Source organism: Ursus arctos, unplaced genomic scaffold (assembly GCF_023065955.2).
Source record: "Ursus arctos isolate Adak ecotype North America unplaced genomic scaffold, UrsArc2.0 scaffold_4, whole genome shotgun sequence".
NCBI lineage: Eukaryota > Metazoa > Chordata > Mammalia > Carnivora > Ursidae > Ursus > Ursus arctos.
This window is the reverse complement of record NW_026623056.1, coordinates 90,692,985-90,709,047: the sequence shown is the minus strand read 5'-3', so window position 1 is coordinate 90,709,047 and position 16,063 is coordinate 90,692,985. Positions and strand designations below refer to the sequence as shown.

Here is a 16,063-nt window from a genome sequence, read left to right as displayed (position 1 = left end):
CTGCCTCTGCCTCTGTCTCTGTCTGTCTCTCATTCTGGTGTGAAGCACTGCGCAGGCCTTTCGTCTGATCGTCTTAGACTTGCTTATGCGGGACTGTTACTTAAACCCACCGCTGTCCCGTACAGGCGTCTAACCGCGCTTTGTATCTGCAGCAGGATACGAGGGCATCTTTCCGTCTGATGTCATTTTATGCCGTGGTTGAGGCCTAAGGGGTCTCAGTGGCCACTTGTTTATTGGATGGGGAGTTTCTATTGGTGTTGCTTGCTTTGGAGTTTGAAGGAGGGGCGACAGGGGTCAAGGACGGTGGGGCCTCGTCACCCTGTCACACCTCCATCACACCCCCCGGCGTCTTGAAGGCGCCCAGTGGGGCTCCGTGCAGCCCTTGCTGGTGGTGAGCAGCAAGCGCAGCAGGGACTGCGTTATAGGGAAGACCTGGGGCCCCTGGATGGGAGGCCGAATCTGTGAGCTTGGCCTCATTTGCATCGGTTTGCTGGTTTTCAAAGGACATCTCCAGGAAGTGCTTGCTGAGATCCCCAAAGAAAAAGCTCTTGTGGTTGGAAAGAACTTCGTCACGTCATGGGGCGCAGGCAGGTCTCCACCGCTCGGGACTGCTGAGCCGGGCTGGGCAGGTGCCGGGATGACTCAGCTCTGAAAAGAGGCTGGAGTGACTGAAACCACGGTGTTGTGTTGTGTGACTCAAGGGGGCCGTTCTGTCCGTGCTGGCGCGGGAGCTGGCCAAGCACAAGGAGGGACGAGGAACTTGGTCACACATTTGCTCTTCTGTCACTTGAAGGAAAACGGCTTTGTTATGGCTGGCTTTCCGGAATCAGGGACAGTCATCCGTGTCCTCTAAGTGACAGGAAAGAGCATTTGAGAACCAGTGTCATCTCACTATCCCGGCGGTCTTGCTCTGTCCAAAATCCTGCTGCAGGGACGTACCTCACTGTGGAGATGCCTGCGGTTTTGTGTCTGTGTGATCTGTTTTGTTTTGTGTGTTTTTTTGGACGCACAACCTTATTTATGTAAATGCGTGTGGTTTGTTTTGTTTTATTATTTTTTTAAGATTTTTTATTTATTTGACAGAGATAGAGACAGCCAGCGAGAGAGGGAACACAAGCAGGGGGAGTGGGAGAGGAAGAAGCAGGCTCATAGCGGAGGAGCCTGATGTGGGGCTCGATCCCACAACGCCGGGATCACGCCCTGAGCCGAAGGCAGACGCTTAACTGCTGTGCCACCCAGGCGCCCCCAATGTAAATGCGTGTTTTGAACATGAGCCGGACCCAGTGTGGCCCCTGGTCGTGTTGGATGGTGGTCGTCCCTGCAATCCAGTCCCAGAGGGAGGCACTTCCCCTTCCCTGCTTTCCGGCCAGAGAAATTACAGGCGGCCCGGCTCCCATCTCCTGTTCCAAAGTCCACGGAGGCCCATCTGGGCGCCCTGGGTGTTTCTGGCTCTAAGGTTTTGTGGGCCATGGGATCTCTGGACGAGATAGGATTATCCCGTGATTACTTCTGGGTCCTGTGGCTTTTACTGCACCATTCATGGCCTCGCCCGCCTGAGCGCCTTGCTTCCCTGGCTCCCTGGTCTCCCGCTGTCAGGGACCGCAAATGGATTGGAAGCGTGGATTTCGAGCGCTGCCCGATCCTTCCTTTCAGAGGGCTCTTAAACTGGGAACGCCGCCAGGGGGATCGAATTCTCATTTCCTGAAACTGCACCCAGACCTCGAACTGGTGAGACAGCTCAGAGGTGCGGGGAGTTGGAGACCAGAGGGCTGAGAATGTTTGCTCTGGGCAGGATGCTTCGGAGAGTAACCTCAGGGGCGTGCTGCGATTTTTTGCCCCGCATGGACCGGAGTGGAGTGGGGTACTGTCCTGACATCTTTAAGGAGCAGACACAGGACAGGTGTATTAATAGGTGGGGACCACACCATTTAAAGGCTTACACAGTGACCCTCCCACCTGTATTTTGGACAGTTTTCTTTCCTCGTACCCAGAAAGGTGTTGACCTTTTATTTAAACTTAAAAAAAGTCTCAAAGCTATCAATATGAACTCATTCTTGTATTTTTTTTTTAATTAAGTAGTCTCCACGCCCAGCCTAGAGCCCGACATGGGGCTTGAACTCATGACCCTGAGACCAAGACCTGAGCTGAGACTGAGAGTTGAACGCTTAACCAACTGAGCCACCCAGGCGCCCCTTCATTCTTGTATTTTAGCTTTACGTGAAAAGTAAATAAGTGACCTGGTGCATTTTTATTGTGACCTATTCATTGGAGGTTTCCCAAGATTAAAAAGCCAAACTCACATTTTTTATTTATAGCAAGTTAATGTTTGTTGTGGGTTTTTGTTTGTTTTTGGTTTAGCGAGTCCCATCATCATTGCGCTCTGGGGATAGAACGCAGCAAGTGGGCTTAGCGGGTTCTCTCGCATTTAGCTCCACCAGCTTCTGAGAGTTGATGGACTTGGGACTTTGGGAGAAATACCAGATGCAAATCTGCAAACCTGCAAACCTGCAGATGCATATCAGTCACCTCCCCCCCGCCGCCTGGAGGCAACATCTGTCGGCTTTATAATCACTTTTATTTGTCTGCAGCACATGCCAGGCACGGAGAGCTACATCGGTAATAAGTCATTTCACACCCCGGCAACCCTGTAGTGGCGGCTCCTCTTACCTCCTTTTGCAGATGAAACCACTGAGGCCCGGGAACACTGATGTGCCCCAGGTCCCAGAGGTCATGGGCTTCACGACCGCACCCTGCTGCCTGCTGCCGTTTGAGCCCCGACTGGGTGCCCGGCGCCTTACAGGTGGTGTGAAGCCCAGTGCTTTCTCATCGGGAATGTGGTCTTGTGGATGCAGGACCTGGAAGGCTGTTTCTTGAACTATTCTTTGATCATTCCAAGACAGCAGGGAGGGGCGGAGAGAAGCTCTTCTTGTGCTCTCAGGAGGAAGAGTGATGCCAGAATGGAGGCATTCCATGCTGATGGTTTTTCTAGAAATTACTGTTAACTGTTCACAAACATCGGCAAACAACAGATTTTACCGCAAACCTTAGAAACTGTCAAAATGGTTAGTTCTGAAATGTTTTCTTTTCTGGGTTTGGGGTAGTACGTGAAGAAATGGGGGCATGTGGGTGTTTTATGGAATTTTTCCCCCATGCGTTTGTTAGGAAGTGGGAGATTCCACGTGGCTTATTCAGAAAGTCAGGTGTGGTTTCCATCTGGTGCACAGTTCTGGACCACCTGCACCACGCTGGGTGCCCACCCCTCCTCCCCATGGACCGTCTGCAGGAGTGAGCAAGGGGCGTCTCATGGCCTGCTGTGGCTTCCCTGGACCCCATCCTTAAATCCTTACCCGAATGGGACCGTGCCCAACGCCACATCCATTTTTGTCCCAGCCTCTGAGAGCTGCAGGCGCCGGCCTGATGATGCCGCTGGGGCGTGACAGTGCCTTGAGTTGACCCCGGGTCTTTGCCCCCCTTTAACCTCCCCCGAACTTGAGGGTCAGTGAGTAGTCACCTTGTGCCCACTTCTAGTCCCTTCCCTGTGTCCTCCGTTGCCAGAGGCAGCCTGGCAGACGTCTCGGCCGCGGCGAGAGCTTTGTTACCAACAGCCAGCCCTGGACCCCAAGGCAGGCGAGCCCCAAGCTCCTTGCGCCTGCGTTGTGTGGGGAAGAGGCGGGCGAAGGTGAATTCCAAGGTGAATGAGGGAAAACTGCTATTTGCTCCGGAGAGAGCTGACTCTCGTCTAGAACGTCTTCTAGTTCCTTCTCCGTGTGTCTCCTAAGAACTAACTGGTATCAAAATCACAGTCTTATCGTTCGTTCTTCTAGGTCATCTTGGACGTCCCACGGCTTTGCCATTACCTGATGCGGCTGATAAAATCAGGATGGCTTTAAACTCAGTAAGTGGTTAATTATTACCTTCCCAGTCTTTCCTTTGTTCCCTTATTCCCGCTGTTATTTTCCGAAATGTGTTGGGCAGCATTTTAAGAGCTGGCTGAGGGGAAGGCGTGTGCTCCGTGGGTGCTGGTCAGGGCGCCCCTCTGTTAGGGTGGGTGGGAGTGGGTCAGGGTGCAGGCACACAGCGGCTGCGCCCCCAGAGAGTGCCCCAGAGCTGTCGGGTGGGTATGGGCTATGCACTGCTCACCTGGGCCTCTTCTCTTCCTGCCCTGTGGGTGAGTTTCGGGGTGAGCTGTGGGGACAGCCAGGGGTGCAGGGGTGCCGGGAGGGAGTAAGTCCCAGGGAGGAACAGGTGTGTGGGGGCATCACTGGCCAGCACACCCCTGGGCAGCCCAACTTCCGGATAAACCGGAGAGGCCGTGATTGAATGTAACATTGGGCTGACTGTCCCTCTCCCTGGATGCCCCCCGCCCCCGAAACAACTCTGGAGACAAATGCAGTTATCTTTGTTCCCCATTATATCTCACTGGTTCATCTTATCCCTTGGGAATGCTTGCATGCAATACAGAGTTGTGGTTAATAACCAACATTTTCCGTATCTTGTATCTGGAAAATAGCCCTTTTGCTTTTCCCTCTTTAGCTGTTGCTGGTTTTTATTTTCACTGGATCCATTTTAAATGTCATATCCCCTGCACAGGACTTTGCCGGGACAGACTGCTATGCCTGCCACAACCTTTTTGGGGTGGGACAGCATGTTCTTAGATGCTTCTGATAGAGACCAAACCCATGTACTACTTTTCTTTGGCCTTTGGTGCCCTGTTTAGATTAGAGATTACACTGTTTCCCTTTCTGTCCACTGCTGTGGTTCAGAGTTAACATCTTTGGACTTGTGAAGGAGAGCTCCGGAGAGCTCCGGTGAGTTATTAAGCAGAGGTGAACTCTGGCTGCCAGCACTTGGCTCGTTCCTGTATAATCTCGCTTCCCTGGAGGCCTCATTTCAAATGCTAAGCATTGCGTTGCCTGGGCTCAGAATACCAGTCCTATCTGAGACCACGGTCAACAAGAAGCAGGAGGAGAAATGAATGAGCAGGAAGTTTGAGGGGCCCTCAGATAGGAGGGCAAATGTGGCCTCCCTGCGTGGCCTTGCCAGTGGGTGATTGAGGATGGCGGGAGCAGGGGACACGCAGGCTGGCCGGCGCGGTCCCGGGTGGCCGGCTGGGGCCTTGCAGGGGCAGCCAGAGAAAGCAGTGTTTAAGTGGGCAGAGGGCGAGAAGGGCATTCCAAGGAGATGGATGGGCTGGAATAAAAGCTGCCGCTGGGGCCATACCTCCATGGGGTGTGCGCAGAGACCCAGCGGCTACAGTGCCCTGGGAGCACCTCATCGCAGCTGGACAGCCGTGGCTAACTCTTTAATGTCCCTTAGCAAAGGGTGATGCATGTCCTAAGGGAGGTGGAAAAGGAACTTTTAGAATAACATGTATAGTATGAACCTATCACTCACATTCCTCTCTGCAAAATGGGTCCATGTGTCACACCTGCGCCATCGTAGGGGACTGCTGTCATTATAATCTCCATCTCAGGGTTTCGGTGTTGACTCCTGCCCAGACTGCTACACAAGTTTTCTTTAAATTTTTTTCTACTAAATCTCAGTGTTGACCATTTACTTTCTCTTCATTTCAAAAAATGGTCAGTAAACAAACAAATATAAAAACTGTTGACAATTAGTTGAAAGTTCTGGTTAGTTCTTAGTCCAGGTAATTTCAGTGTTCAGCCCGATAAGAATCTGCAGCAGCGTTTTGGCCCCTTGTCTAAGTGTGACGGACGCACGCCTGACCTCGAGGGTTCCTGGGGTTTTACATCGTTCACCTTCTCTTTCATTGTTCAGGGGTCACCGCCAGGAGACGGACCTTACTATGAAAACCACGGATACCAGCCTGAAAGCCTCTATCCCGCACGGCCCACCGCGGTCCCCAGCGCCTACCCGGTGTATCCGGCCCCGTACTACCCGCCCGTGGTGCCCCAGTACACCCCGAGGGTGCCGACGCACACTTCGACACCTGCCGTCCGCGTGCAGCCCAAGTCCCCTTCGGGGACCACATGCACTGCAAGTAGGACCCTTTTGCGTTTCTTTCCTACAGCAGAACCGGCGTGGGGGTCCGTGTTCTCCAGGGGGCTCTGTCGCTCACTGTCCTCCGTCTGCTGGGGCTGGCCCCATGCCCTTCCCCTCTCCCTCGCTGTCACACCTGTCACTGCCCCTCTCCCTCCTGCCTGGGGCCCTTGGAGAGCTGTCAGGCTGCAGAGCGCCTTCCTTCACTTTCCTTAACTCTCCTGTCCCAGCTTGGCCCGTACCACCACCCGAGGTGGTCTTCCCGGCCGGGCCTCTCTGCCCTGTGCTTGCCTGTGCGGCTTGTCGAGGCATCACCCTGAGTGAATGGTGAGCTCCGATGCGGGGGTCACCTACCCACCCTTCGTTTGTGGCGCTGTTCCCTGCATACCGCAAGTCACATGTAAGATGCTGGACGAGGGCTTCGCGCTCAGCGAATGAAGTGTGGTGTGGTTGGCACTTGGAAGTATGTCTGGGCTTTAAGGGTCTCGTGGACAGAGCGTGAGGGCTCCAAGGGCTGATCCCTTCAGAGCCATGCGCTTCTTTCTAACTCTTGTTCAGCTCCTTTCTTCTTGAAGCTCTCCGAGTTTTTGTTTTTTTTAAAGATTTTATTTATTTGAGAGAGAGAGCTTGCGCGCATGGGCAGGGGTCGGGGAGGGGCGGAGGGAGAAGCCGGCTCCATGCTGAGCAAGGTGCCCAAGGTGGGGCTGGGTCCCGGGATGCTGGGATCATGACCTGTGCCAAAGGCAGACGCTCGGCCGGCTGAGCCACACAGGTGCCCCGCGCCTCCCAGCTTTGAGTGTAGCAGTGGAAGTGTTGAGAACTGCTGGGTAAACTAGTCCGGCAGAGTACTAGTACAGTTAGTACTAGCACAGCTAGTATGAGTACTAGTGGCTAGACAATTAACGTTTTTGCTGACTGTGTTTTCTTCATTTTGCGAGCGTGCATGTACACGGAGCGTGGACAGGTAAAGAGTAATATAATAAAGTGAATTTCCATGTGCTCCCAGCACATCAGAAAGCATAGAAGGGAGTCCTTAACATCTGTGCTGCTGGAAGCCCAGCGTGCCCTCCCCAGACCCCAGCAGTCCTTAACAAGCGATGTCACCCTTCTTCACCCCTGACGCGGACCTCTGCATCCCTCACTCTTCCAGAATGGCTCTCACTCCTTCCTTTTCCCAGTCAACCTCTGCTCTTGTTTATTCCCCCATCTCCGACTCTCCAGTCTCCCTCCTCCTCAATCATCCCTTCCCCTTTCCTACATGGTTCCCTCTCTCCCTCCTCCACCCGTTCCTCTCTGATCAAGGAAGTCCTCTTCTCTGCACTGATGTCTGTCTGGTGGCGGTTGGGGAGACTGAGACCAGTGGTTCTCAGTCGGGGGTGATTTTGACCCCCAAGGAACTTGGTTGGCAGTGTCTGGAGACAGTTTGGGTTCGTTAAACCCGGGAGAGGCTGCGACTGGCCCCTCCTGGGTGGGTGCCAGGGATGCTGGTGACACCTGCAGGCACAGGACAGCGTCCCACAACCAAAACCACCCGGCCGAGCTGTCAGCAGTGCCGAGCCCCAGGAGCCCTGGTCTGAGGTCGTCATGGTAGTTGGAAGGAAGCCAGGGTGAAGAGGGTTCAGGAACCTGGACAGTGGTACCTGCCTCCCCCAAAAAAGAGGGCAGTGGTCAGAAACCAAGGGTCCCCTCTTGAGGCCAGCACATCCAAAGGGCGGAGTTTTCATACTAGTGACCATCCAACCCAGGTCGACAAGACGAGCCCACTTGCCTGACACTGACGTCTCCACTTTTCCAGGGGAGAAGCCTGGTGATGGCAAGCAATCTATCAATCCCTTATCAGTGACTTCATGTGGGAAGAACACGAGCCTACATGTATGGTTCTGCATTCTAAAACTGCCCTTTCAACTCAAAAATTGCTTAGTGAACTTGCTGTTTTGTTTTATTTTATTTTATTTGACACAGAGAGGGAGAGGGAGAGCACAAGCAGGGGGAGCAGCAGGCAGAGGGAGGGAGAGGAGCAGGCTCCCTGCTGAGCAGGGAGCCCGTTGTGGGGCTCCATCCCAGGGTCCAGGGATCATGACCTGAGCTAAAGGCAGACACTTAACCAACTGAGCCACCCAGGCGCCCCCTACCTTGCTATTTTAAAAACCATTTTATTGACTTATATAGAAACGTGTACATTTTGTAAGTTTAATGTTTGGCCTTGGAAGCATTTTTTTCATTAATAAACTATTTTTAGAGTAGTTTTTGGCTTACAGAAAAATTGAGTACCACGTGCCCACATACTCCTTTCGCCCCCAAGTGTTTCCCATCATCTTGCGTTAGCGCGCTGCACCTGTTACAATCGATGGACCAGTGTGGATACATTATTATTACCTAAAGTCCATGGTTTTACATTAGGAGCACGCCCTTTTTGTTGTATATTCTGTAGCTTTCGACAATTGTATAATGAGATGTCCGTCGTTACGGTAGAATAGAGAATAGTTTCAGTGCCCTCACAATCTCCTGTGCCCCGCCCACTCATTCCCACCTTGTTCCCCCGACACTTGGCAGCCGCTGATCTTCTGTCTCCATAGTTCCGCTGATCTTCTGTCTCCATCGTTCCGCTGTTTCCAGAATGTCGTGCAGCTGGAATCATATAGTACATAGCCTTGTCGGAGCCTTGATAGTGTTCTGCAAGTTACGTAAAGAGCACAAATCCAGAAGAAACCATCAGGCATACAAGGGCCACCTGGGCACTCCCTGTGTCTGTTTGTATAGAAACAGTCCTGAATGTTTCACACGGAGCCCCATACGTTCACGTCTTCACATCTGGGGTTTGGAGAACTGAAGGTCAGCGTCTGTGATGCAGATGGCTGGCCGGGGACACGTTAGGGCTGAATCAAGCACAGATGACATCGGTCATGATGAAGGGACATGATCGTATGTTGTAATGAAACGTAACACTGGCGCAGTTGCCAGTCAGCCCCTAAGTCAAGTCTGGACCGACCAGACCCTGACTGCCAGATGCCTGTACACCAGAGGTAGGATCAGGGGTTCCCACTGCTTACGTGAGAGCTGGTCGGGTGGCCATACGCTCAGTGAGAGGTTCAGAACACTTTATTTAATAGCTTTTAGCTCACCGGGCGCATTATGTTATTGCAGATAAAATAACAGGAAAGCCCCCAAAAGGAAGAAATCCTCCTTGGCTTACGAGTCAGATTGGCCGTTTGGAATTTCCCCTGTGACTCCTCTGCCACTCCACCCTGCCCTGCCCTGAGACCTATCACTGGAGGCCCAGTTCTGATAACGTGGCTTGGTGGCACGTGGCTCTCCTCAGACCAGTGGCCTCCGCCTCCCCTGGGAGCCTGTTGGGACTGCAAATTCACGCCTCCCCCAGCAGACTGAGTTCCTGGTGGTGAGGGCCAGAAACTGGGCAGCAGGCTCCCAGGCGATTCCTGAGCCTGCCACAGTTGGAGAGCGTGGTAAAAAGATGAGAGCCGTGGCTTTGAGCGCGGATGGATAGGTCAGCCCCTGTCCACCTGACTCCAAGAAGCACAGAAGTGTACCGGGGGTGCCTGGCCTCCCCCACACTCCGAGACACCTACCTGGGTGTCCTCCTGTAAACGGGGTGGGTGGGAGGGTCTGTGAATGCCTTCTCCCCTCCCTCCCCTCTGCCTCTCCCCGTTGAGGAAAGCTGCTCGCACCTGGGCACCTGGCGTAGGGACTGCTGGGTGTGGTGTGCCTGGCGCTGAATACGGCTTTTGGCTTACACTCTGACCAGCAGTGACCTGTGGGTTTGTTGTGACTGGAGAACGTTGGTGACCGACTCTGAATGACTTCATCCTTACCTGAGAGTGAGCTCGGACAAGGGCAGATGTCAGCACTGCCCAGTGGCAAGTTCACAGGGACGGGAGTGTTCTACCCCTGCCTCTCCAGTAGGGCAGCCCCTGGCCACACGTGGCTGCTGAGCATTTGAATTTACATAACTATGAATAAGTATTTAATAAATTTCGTGATAAGGAACTGAAGTGCAGACAGCCACATGTGGCTAGCGGCTGACGATGGGACGCTGTGGGTCCGTGGCGTCCGCTCCCTAAACTGTCTTGGGTAAGACAATTTATTCTTTGAGCACCGCTGCCAGGGAGGTGGTAGTCGGGGACATGATTACTGTTCTATGCTTGTAATCACCGAAACAAGGTATTTTCCCTCTTTTAGACAACTTTTTACACGAATCATTTAACTATTCTAAGACGATACCTTTTTTTTTTTTTAAAGATTTTATTTATTTATTTGAGAGAGAGAGAGAGCATGGTGGGGAGGCCAAGGCAGGGCTTGATCTCACGACCCTGAGATCATGACCTGAGCAAAACCCAAGAGTCAGATGCTTACCGACTGCAGCCAGGCACCCCAAGACCATACCTTTTTAAACCTAACAGAAGTATAAGTTACTGCATATCATGGCTTCCTGCTTTTGTGCTCTAAAAAACTGAGTGCTCTGGGAGAGGTAAGACCTCCCCAGATATGTTCTTAAAATTTGAAGTCTCATTTTTAAGTGTATAAGAAGTTTGGCCTGACATGCTGTACTCTTAAAAGTAACACGTAAAATTTGGGAGTGTAACTGCTAAGAAACTTCGTGACTCCATTGTGTGCCCCCCCCTGCTTTCCCCAGAGGCCAAGAGAGCCCTGTGCATCACCGTCGCCCTGGGGGCCGTGCTGGCAGGAGCCGCCGTGGCCGCCGTCCTGCTCTGGAGGTTCAGTAAGTGCCGGAGGGGGGCCAAGTCTTCGCAGGTGCCTGCTCTCCGTGGGTGGACCTCCAGCCCTTCCGGCTGTCTTCTCTCTCCTTCTCTTTGGTGATGGGGACACACGAATAACCCTTCTCATCCGATCGCGTTCTCCGGGTCATGAGTCACTTTCGTGATTCATCCTAATCTGCGGGCTGTCAGCCTCGCACGCCGTGAGCAGAGGACTGACCCACTCCGACTATATCCAGTGCTCTGGGGCGCTGGGCGCCGCCCAGCACTGGGGAGCACAGACTCCCTGCCTTGGGGCCACACCTGTCCCTGAATCTTGGTGTCGCATCACCTGCTACGTGCTGGGGCGTGCCTTTCCTGTGCCACCTCGTGAACCACAGCCCGGCCTTTTCCGTCAGCCCGGGGCAGTGCAGACTCATGGTGCGTGACGGAGCACAGAAGTCCCCTGTGTGGCAGAGAGGACGTGGGGGTGCTGTCCGAGTCCAAGGCTGCGGGCCCCTCCCACTCCCCCTGGAGGTGGTGCACCAGGGGCTCCCCTGCTGCTGGCTGCCAGCCCTGTTTCCTGTGCTATCGATGGTGGCAGGGACACACCTGCTCCTTAGTAGAATAAAGGGGGGAAAGCTGCTTCTCCTGTTGCTTGGGGTCCAGAGAGTGGACGCCGGAACTCATGGTGGGTGTGTGGGGTTTTTGTGGCCTCCCAGGCTGACTGGGTCTCCCTCCTGTCTCTCTGCCAGTGGAGAGCAAATGCTCGGTGTCCGGGATAGAGTGCGGCTCCTCGGGAACCTGCATCAGCCCCTCTCAGTGGTGCGACGGGGTCCTGCACTGCCCCAGCGGTGAGGACGAGAACCGATGTGGTAAGTCGAGGCCGTGTGTGCACGTGCAGAGGCAGCCGCTCTGCCCAGGTGCCCAGACTGCGGCCCTTATCAGGCATGATGGCCAGCCCTGTGTCTGACACGGCCACCCAGTAGGTCACTGAACCGCAACCTGGAGGCTGCACCTTTGGTCTAAGCCCAGATGGGGAGCCAGGCTCAGAGAGGGTGCGCTCCCGGCCCAGCATCACACAGCGGTGGGAGGGAGACGGCGGGGCTAGGGCCACTCTGACGGTGTGCTCCACTCGGAGAGAGAGGAGTGCGCTCTGTATTTTCAAAGCCAACTCGCCTTTAAGATGACATGTATCTCTTGTCACAGAGCAGGCCACTGGCTTTGGCTTTTTCTTTCTTTCCGTTAATTGTAAGGAGTGATTTCAAGGGTGGTGAAGTGGCTGTCCTGGAAAATGGTGCCTGTGCAGGCGTGGTGCCCATATCCACCCACAGCCACCCCGGCGGGACCCTGACCCTGTCTGGCACCGGCCGGGGGACAGCACGTGGCTGTTTCCCAGCCGCCTCCGTGTCGTGCGGGTGGGTGGAGGTGGAGAAGCCGAGCATCGTCAGCCGCGCGTAACGGATCTCTGCCCCGGCGTGGAGCTGGCTCATTTCTCCTGACGAGCTTTTAGTCTGTCCGCCCGCAGAATGTGTTAGCCAGCCAGCCCGATGACACGTGGGGCCGTGGCCCTGAGCCCCGTGTCCTGCTTCCTCTGCGCGCTCTGACATGCTTACCCAAGAACCTCTTGTTTTCAGACAAACAATTCAAAATTGTAGCATCAGAGGGATTCCCAGGAATATCACGAGCAGCTTTCCTCTGTTCCCCTCAAGTTTCTCCTAACTCCTCAGGGTTTCATTTACACACAGGAAAGGCTGTGGCCGGTGGAGGGTGCGGGTCCCCTTTCTTGTCCTGCGCCATCCTGCGTGCTGCCCTGCACGGCCCGCCCCCCCCAGTCTCGGCACCTGTGTGGGGCACGCTGCTGGCTGTGGCCGGTGGGACTCCCCAGGGAGGAAGGCTGGGCCCTGGCCCTGGCTCTGCGCAGCCCCTGGGGTCGCCTGTGTCCGCGGTGGATGCCTTTCTGTCCCGTGAGCTGTGCCCGTGTCCCGGGGAGTGTCTGCCCTTGGCACTGACCCGCTCCTGCCTTAAACTTCCAACACGGCACCTTGCCTGTGTGTCGGTGATGATGTAGTTGTCACCATTTTCTTAAGTAGGGGCACTGAGGCTCATAGAGCTCGGTTAAGCTATCATGTGTGATGGCTTTTGGTGTTTTTGTATGTGTGCACGCACGTGTGCAAGGAGAAACTCCAGCAAGACAAACTTGTTATGTTGCCTGCAGACTCTGCCTCCCTCTTTTGTTAATGTTCAGGTTGTATTTATTTAAATACTTTGAATTAATATCGTCAGGGAGAGCAGAATCAGGCGGTACCAAGGATACACAGGGACAACTTGGTCTCCCCCACTGTGCTCACACGCACGCACACACGTGTGCCCATTCACCGGCCAATCACGATTCTTTCTCAGGGGCAACAAATAACGCGTTTCTTGCTTCTCCTTCCGGAGAGTTTTTAAGTGAAAAAGCAAATATGTGTGTGCGTATTTCCTGCTGTCCTCATTGCTCAGTGGTCACTGCCCAGCTGACCTCGCCGGCCTTGGTGACACATCCTGGGGACCGTTTCTGGTTTCCCACGGTGGCACTCCGTGCTCCGTTTCTGGATGGTGCACAGTGTGTCTGTCCACTCTCGTAGCACCTGGCTAGCTCGCACACGGTGCGTGGCATCACTGGTCCCGGAAACATCAGGAAATAATCAGACCACGCCTGCTCACTTCCCAGGGAGTGAGCCCGGAGGACCAGTGAGCTGTGGCCACAGATGGCGGTTGAGAATGAGATCTGTGATAACCAGGTCCTCATTTTATATTTTACATCCCATGTATTCCCCCCAAATCTCAGAGCACAGTGTCACATGCTTCTCAACTTTGTATAAGAGACGTCGTGTGGAACACAGCACATAGCAGCATGCCCTCTTTCATGGCACACTGTTCTCAAGGTTGTTTATGTGAGTGTGTGACACCGGTCAGTCCTCCAGCCACATGGGGTCCTGCTCTGTGGCTATGCCCCTCTCTATGCAGCCTCCCACACAAGGAAAATTCTCAAGATTCTGGATTGTGGGAGAAGGTACTGGAATAGAGAGAGGCTGAAACTATGTCTATAATGTTTCATTTCTCTAAACAAAAGAGCTGACATCGTTCGGGCAAAGCGTGGCTGGATTTAGAGGTAGGGCCATGCACCAGGGGACCTGAACATCTTGGGGTGCTCTGCTAGGATCCGGGGGGTTGGGCAAGAGGAATCAATGTGTTGTTCAAAGTGATTGCTTAAAGATCATTTTTCTTAAAAGATTTTATTTATTTATTCGACAGAGATAGAGGCAGCCAGCAAGAGAGGGAACACAAGCAGGGGGAGTGGGAAAGGAAGAGGCAGGCTCATAGCGGAGGAGCCTGATGTGGGGCTCGATCCCAGAACGCCAGGATCACGCCCTGAGCCGAAGGCAGACGCTTAATGGCTGTGCCACCCAGGCGCCCCTTAAAGATCATTTTTTAAAAACCCTTTACCTTATTCATTTATTTAAAAAAAACATTAGCTTTATCAAGGTATAATTCACATACCATAAAATTCATCCTTTAGAATATACGATTTGGTGGTTTTTACACATCCACATAAGTGTGGCCATCCCCACATCAGTTCTGGAATACTTTCATCATCACCTGCTAAGGGAACCCTGAGCGGTCCCCCGCTTGTCCCTCCTTCTGCCCCAGCCCCACCCCGGGCTCCAGGCAACCACTCGCCTACCCTCTGTTGCTGTGGAGTCCCTACTCGGGGCGGCTCATAGACACGGGCGGGCGGTGTGCAGGCGTGTGTCCAGCTGCCTGACTCAGCAGAATGTCTTCGTGGCTCCCGTGGGCTGTAGTGTGGGCCGGCGCTTGGCCCCTTTCAAGGCTGGACGGTAGCCCGTGGCAGCACTCTATCCGTTCACCTGCTGCCGGCCGCTTAGGTTCTCCCACCTTCGGGCTGTTGGGAATAATGCTGCTTGCTGAATATACGCGTGCGCGTCCTTAGCTGACCACCTGCTGTCAGTCCTGGGGGGTAAAGAGCACTTGAGGGCCAGGAAGGGATAGACCAGGGACACCCCCCGGGGGGTGGTCAGTGCCTCGGGAACAGGGGACCCAGTGCGGCCACCTCGGAGCCTTCGTGTGGAGGGCTGGGGGGCGCGGGTGTGTGTGGACAGCCTCCCGGAACTCACAGACCTCTCCCCTGCTGCAGTTCGCCTCTACGGCCCGAACTTCATCCTCCAGGTGTACTCGGCCCAGAGGAAGTCCTGGCACCCTGTGTGTCAGGACGACTGGAATGACAGCTACGGGAGGGCCGCGTGCCAGGACATGGGCTACGGGTGAGTGTGGCCCCCGCCCCAGAAACCCAGGAAGGGTCCTGTCCACCCCTCCCTGGACGTGCCAGCACACCAGTGCTGGGGACAGTTGTCTCCTGCCCAGAGCTGGTCGGGGAAACCAGCAGGTGCCCACCGCATCCCCCTGCCTCCCCTGCATCTGGAGATCAACTCATTGCCACCAATCCTGCCGCCTCCGGGGCCTCCATCCACTCCCCTTTACCCGGGGATGTCCTGCGCAGTGGTCACCAAGGTCCAAGGTGCTAGCTGAGGGCCTTGGTGGCTCTTTTCTCCAGGAGCCTCTAGGCAGAGTTGAAGCCTCACCTCCCCAGCCACCCTGGGTGGGGCTGGGTTGTCGCTGGGGGAGGTCAGAGGGAACAGACCGTGTGCATGCTTGGGAGAGGCACTGAAGCCTTTGAATGGGAGAGAAGTGACAGATGTATGTGGAAGAGAATTCAGTCCTGCATGGGGCACAGGGAGGGTGGGTGGGGCAGGAGGGCCCCTCCCAGGGTTCCCAGCCAGGGGCTCCTTGGAGCACATGGCGGCCATCTGACCCCACAGGGATAGGCTGTGTGATCTTATTGTCCCCACCTCTTCCTTGGGGTATCCCCGTAAGTCTTCTGTGTAATACTGGGGGGGGGGTCGCCATATGTCAGTTTTCAAAATTAATTACTACTTGATAAGAAATTTGGCATCTTAGCTAGTGAAATATTTCAAAATACCATCCCCGAGTTGCAGTCGAATAACATAGTGAGGCCCCCATCACGGTCTGATGGGATTCTATAGCTGGGGCTGTTTGAACATCTGTACATTTTCTTAAGTTACATGTACTCACACATCCCTAGTCTCATGGTTTCTTTATCTTGACCCAAACCAGACTAGAAAAAAACGAACAGAAAGCTTTTACCTGACACATCTGGGTTATTGGGGGGAAAGATGGGTGAACACAGTGTCACTTGGTTAGAACTCAATGCTTTTGTTTTGCAAATGCTAAGGTGTTCCTCTTAATCCGAGCACCATACAAGAGTCGTA

At 54.1% G+C, this 16,063-nt stretch overlaps 1 protein-coding gene across 2 annotated transcripts in view; it reads left to right on the top strand.

Annotated features, from left to right (window-relative positions):
• Nucleotides 1–16,063, top strand: part of TMPRSS2 (transmembrane serine protease 2) — a 34,234-nt gene that overhangs the window by 5,109 nt on the left and 13,062 nt on the right. For both annotated transcript variants that reach the window (XM_026499970.4, XM_057306767.1), the window contains exons 2-6: nucleotides 3,825–3,895; nucleotides 5,779–6,001; nucleotides 10,652–10,738; nucleotides 11,468–11,587; nucleotides 14,911–15,037. In XM_026499970.4, the coding sequence (XP_026355755.4) occupies nucleotides 3,881–3,895; nucleotides 5,779–6,001; nucleotides 10,652–10,738; nucleotides 11,468–11,587; nucleotides 14,911–15,037 (572 nt within the window). In that variant the 5' untranslated portion in view covers nucleotides 3,825–3,880. The remainder of the gene's footprint in view (nucleotides 1–3,824; nucleotides 3,896–5,778; nucleotides 6,002–10,651; nucleotides 10,739–11,467; nucleotides 11,588–14,910; nucleotides 15,038–16,063) is intronic.